This window comes from Trypanosoma theileri, assembly GCF_002087225.1.
Source record: "Trypanosoma theileri isolate Edinburgh chromosome Unknown TM35_Tth_40_V1, whole genome shotgun sequence".
Taxonomy (NCBI): domain Eukaryota; phylum Euglenozoa; class Kinetoplastea; order Trypanosomatida; family Trypanosomatidae; genus Trypanosoma; species Trypanosoma theileri.
Window position 1 is genome coordinate 52,392 of NW_021639882.1, and position 1,391 is coordinate 53,782.

The 1,391-nt window shown below is 52.2% G+C and overlaps 1 protein-coding gene across 1 annotated transcript; it reads right to left on the reverse strand.

The window, feature by feature from the left end:
* Window positions 1-2: 2 nt before the first annotated feature.
* Window positions 3-1,373, reverse strand: TM35_000401230 (trans-sialidase; the record flags this gene model as incomplete). Its single annotated transcript, XM_029029738.1, has 1 exon — window positions 3-1,373. A coding segment is annotated over one exon (1,371 nt), but the record flags the coding sequence as incomplete, so codon positions are not given.
* Between the last annotated feature and the right edge of the window lie 18 nt (window positions 1,374-1,391).

The window sequence follows — 1,391 nt, forward strand, 5'->3', positions numbered from 1 at the left end:
TTGTTTCTGTTCAAGAAGACTGTCTTCACCTCGTTCTGGTTCAACTGACGGTTGTAAAGAAGAACATTAGTCACCGTCACGTGACTGTCGGACCTCATTCTCCGGCTCCCATACCCGCCAATATAGAAGTGCGAAACCTTAATCCCTTCTTTTGATATACCCGGAAGCTTCTTCCCCGATTCCTCCAAAGGCTCACCGTCAACATAGACAGAGCCCACCCCGTCCTGGTACGTGAGAACCACCTGGTACGTTTTATTCGGCACCAACAGCTGCGTAGACGATACATGACGCTTACCATATATTGGTATCCACCGCTTGTTGCTCCCGTACGAAAGCCCGAGAAGCTTGTGCTCCCCAGAGTCGTCCAGACTCACACCCAACAGCGGCGTCGCGCTGTCGTCTGCCGGAAGTTCATTAACTGACACCGTCGCCACCAGGGTGAACATGTAGTTTGCGAAATGGTAAAGCTGGTTCTGGCCCTGCCTACCCACTGGCCACTGCGCACCGCCTCCACCTCCCTTGAACTTAAAACCACCAGGAACCTTCTCTGCATTGATCACGTTGGCCCCCATGCAGTGGTAGACATCGTGCCAGACGCCCTCTTCAACACTCTCTGACAAGAACCCAACAAGTCCGGCGGTTGGGAAAGGAGCGCCACATCCATTCTCACGGGGTGGAGACTGAGGATCCGTGGGAGTACAAATGTGCGAGAAGTAGTTATCCTGCGCCACCCAAGACGCCACCACTGACTTGATCAGATTTAGTTCATCAATCAGGCGCACAAAGACAAGACTATACTTCTCTTGAAGATTAGTTTCGTGCAAACAATACAACTTGTCATCCTTGTAGAGCAGTGAACTGTAAGCGGCATTCTCACTCCCAACGGAAATCTGACCAACATCAAATATGCGATTGTTGTCCGTCAGCCACAGGTGGAGTCGGTCGCGCTCCCACCTCCCCTTGAAATTCAATGGATGTGTAAACAACATCACACGCTTACCTCCAATCGTTACGGGGATGAAGCTGCTCTGGCTGCCGGGTCCTTCCCGTGTTGGTGAGTTGCCCCACACCCGGGAGAGTGTCCCGACAACCTCCCTCCATGTCTCCCCCATGTCTGTGGACTCGTACACCTTGCGATAGCCGACGTCAACGCGAGTGTTCATGATGAGCTTCCCTTCCCACTCAAGGACAACGGGCTCAGTACACCCGGGATCCGTCATCCCGTTTGCAAACCTCCATGTTTTGCCATCATCAGCAGAATACATGATTAAAGAGACAACCTTTCTCTTCTTGTTCATAACTTGTATGGGGTAAACAAGAATACCTTCTGTCGTCGTAATGGCAGTCCCCACACCTCCGAGGAACTGGCGCATCGATGACCCCGCAACGTC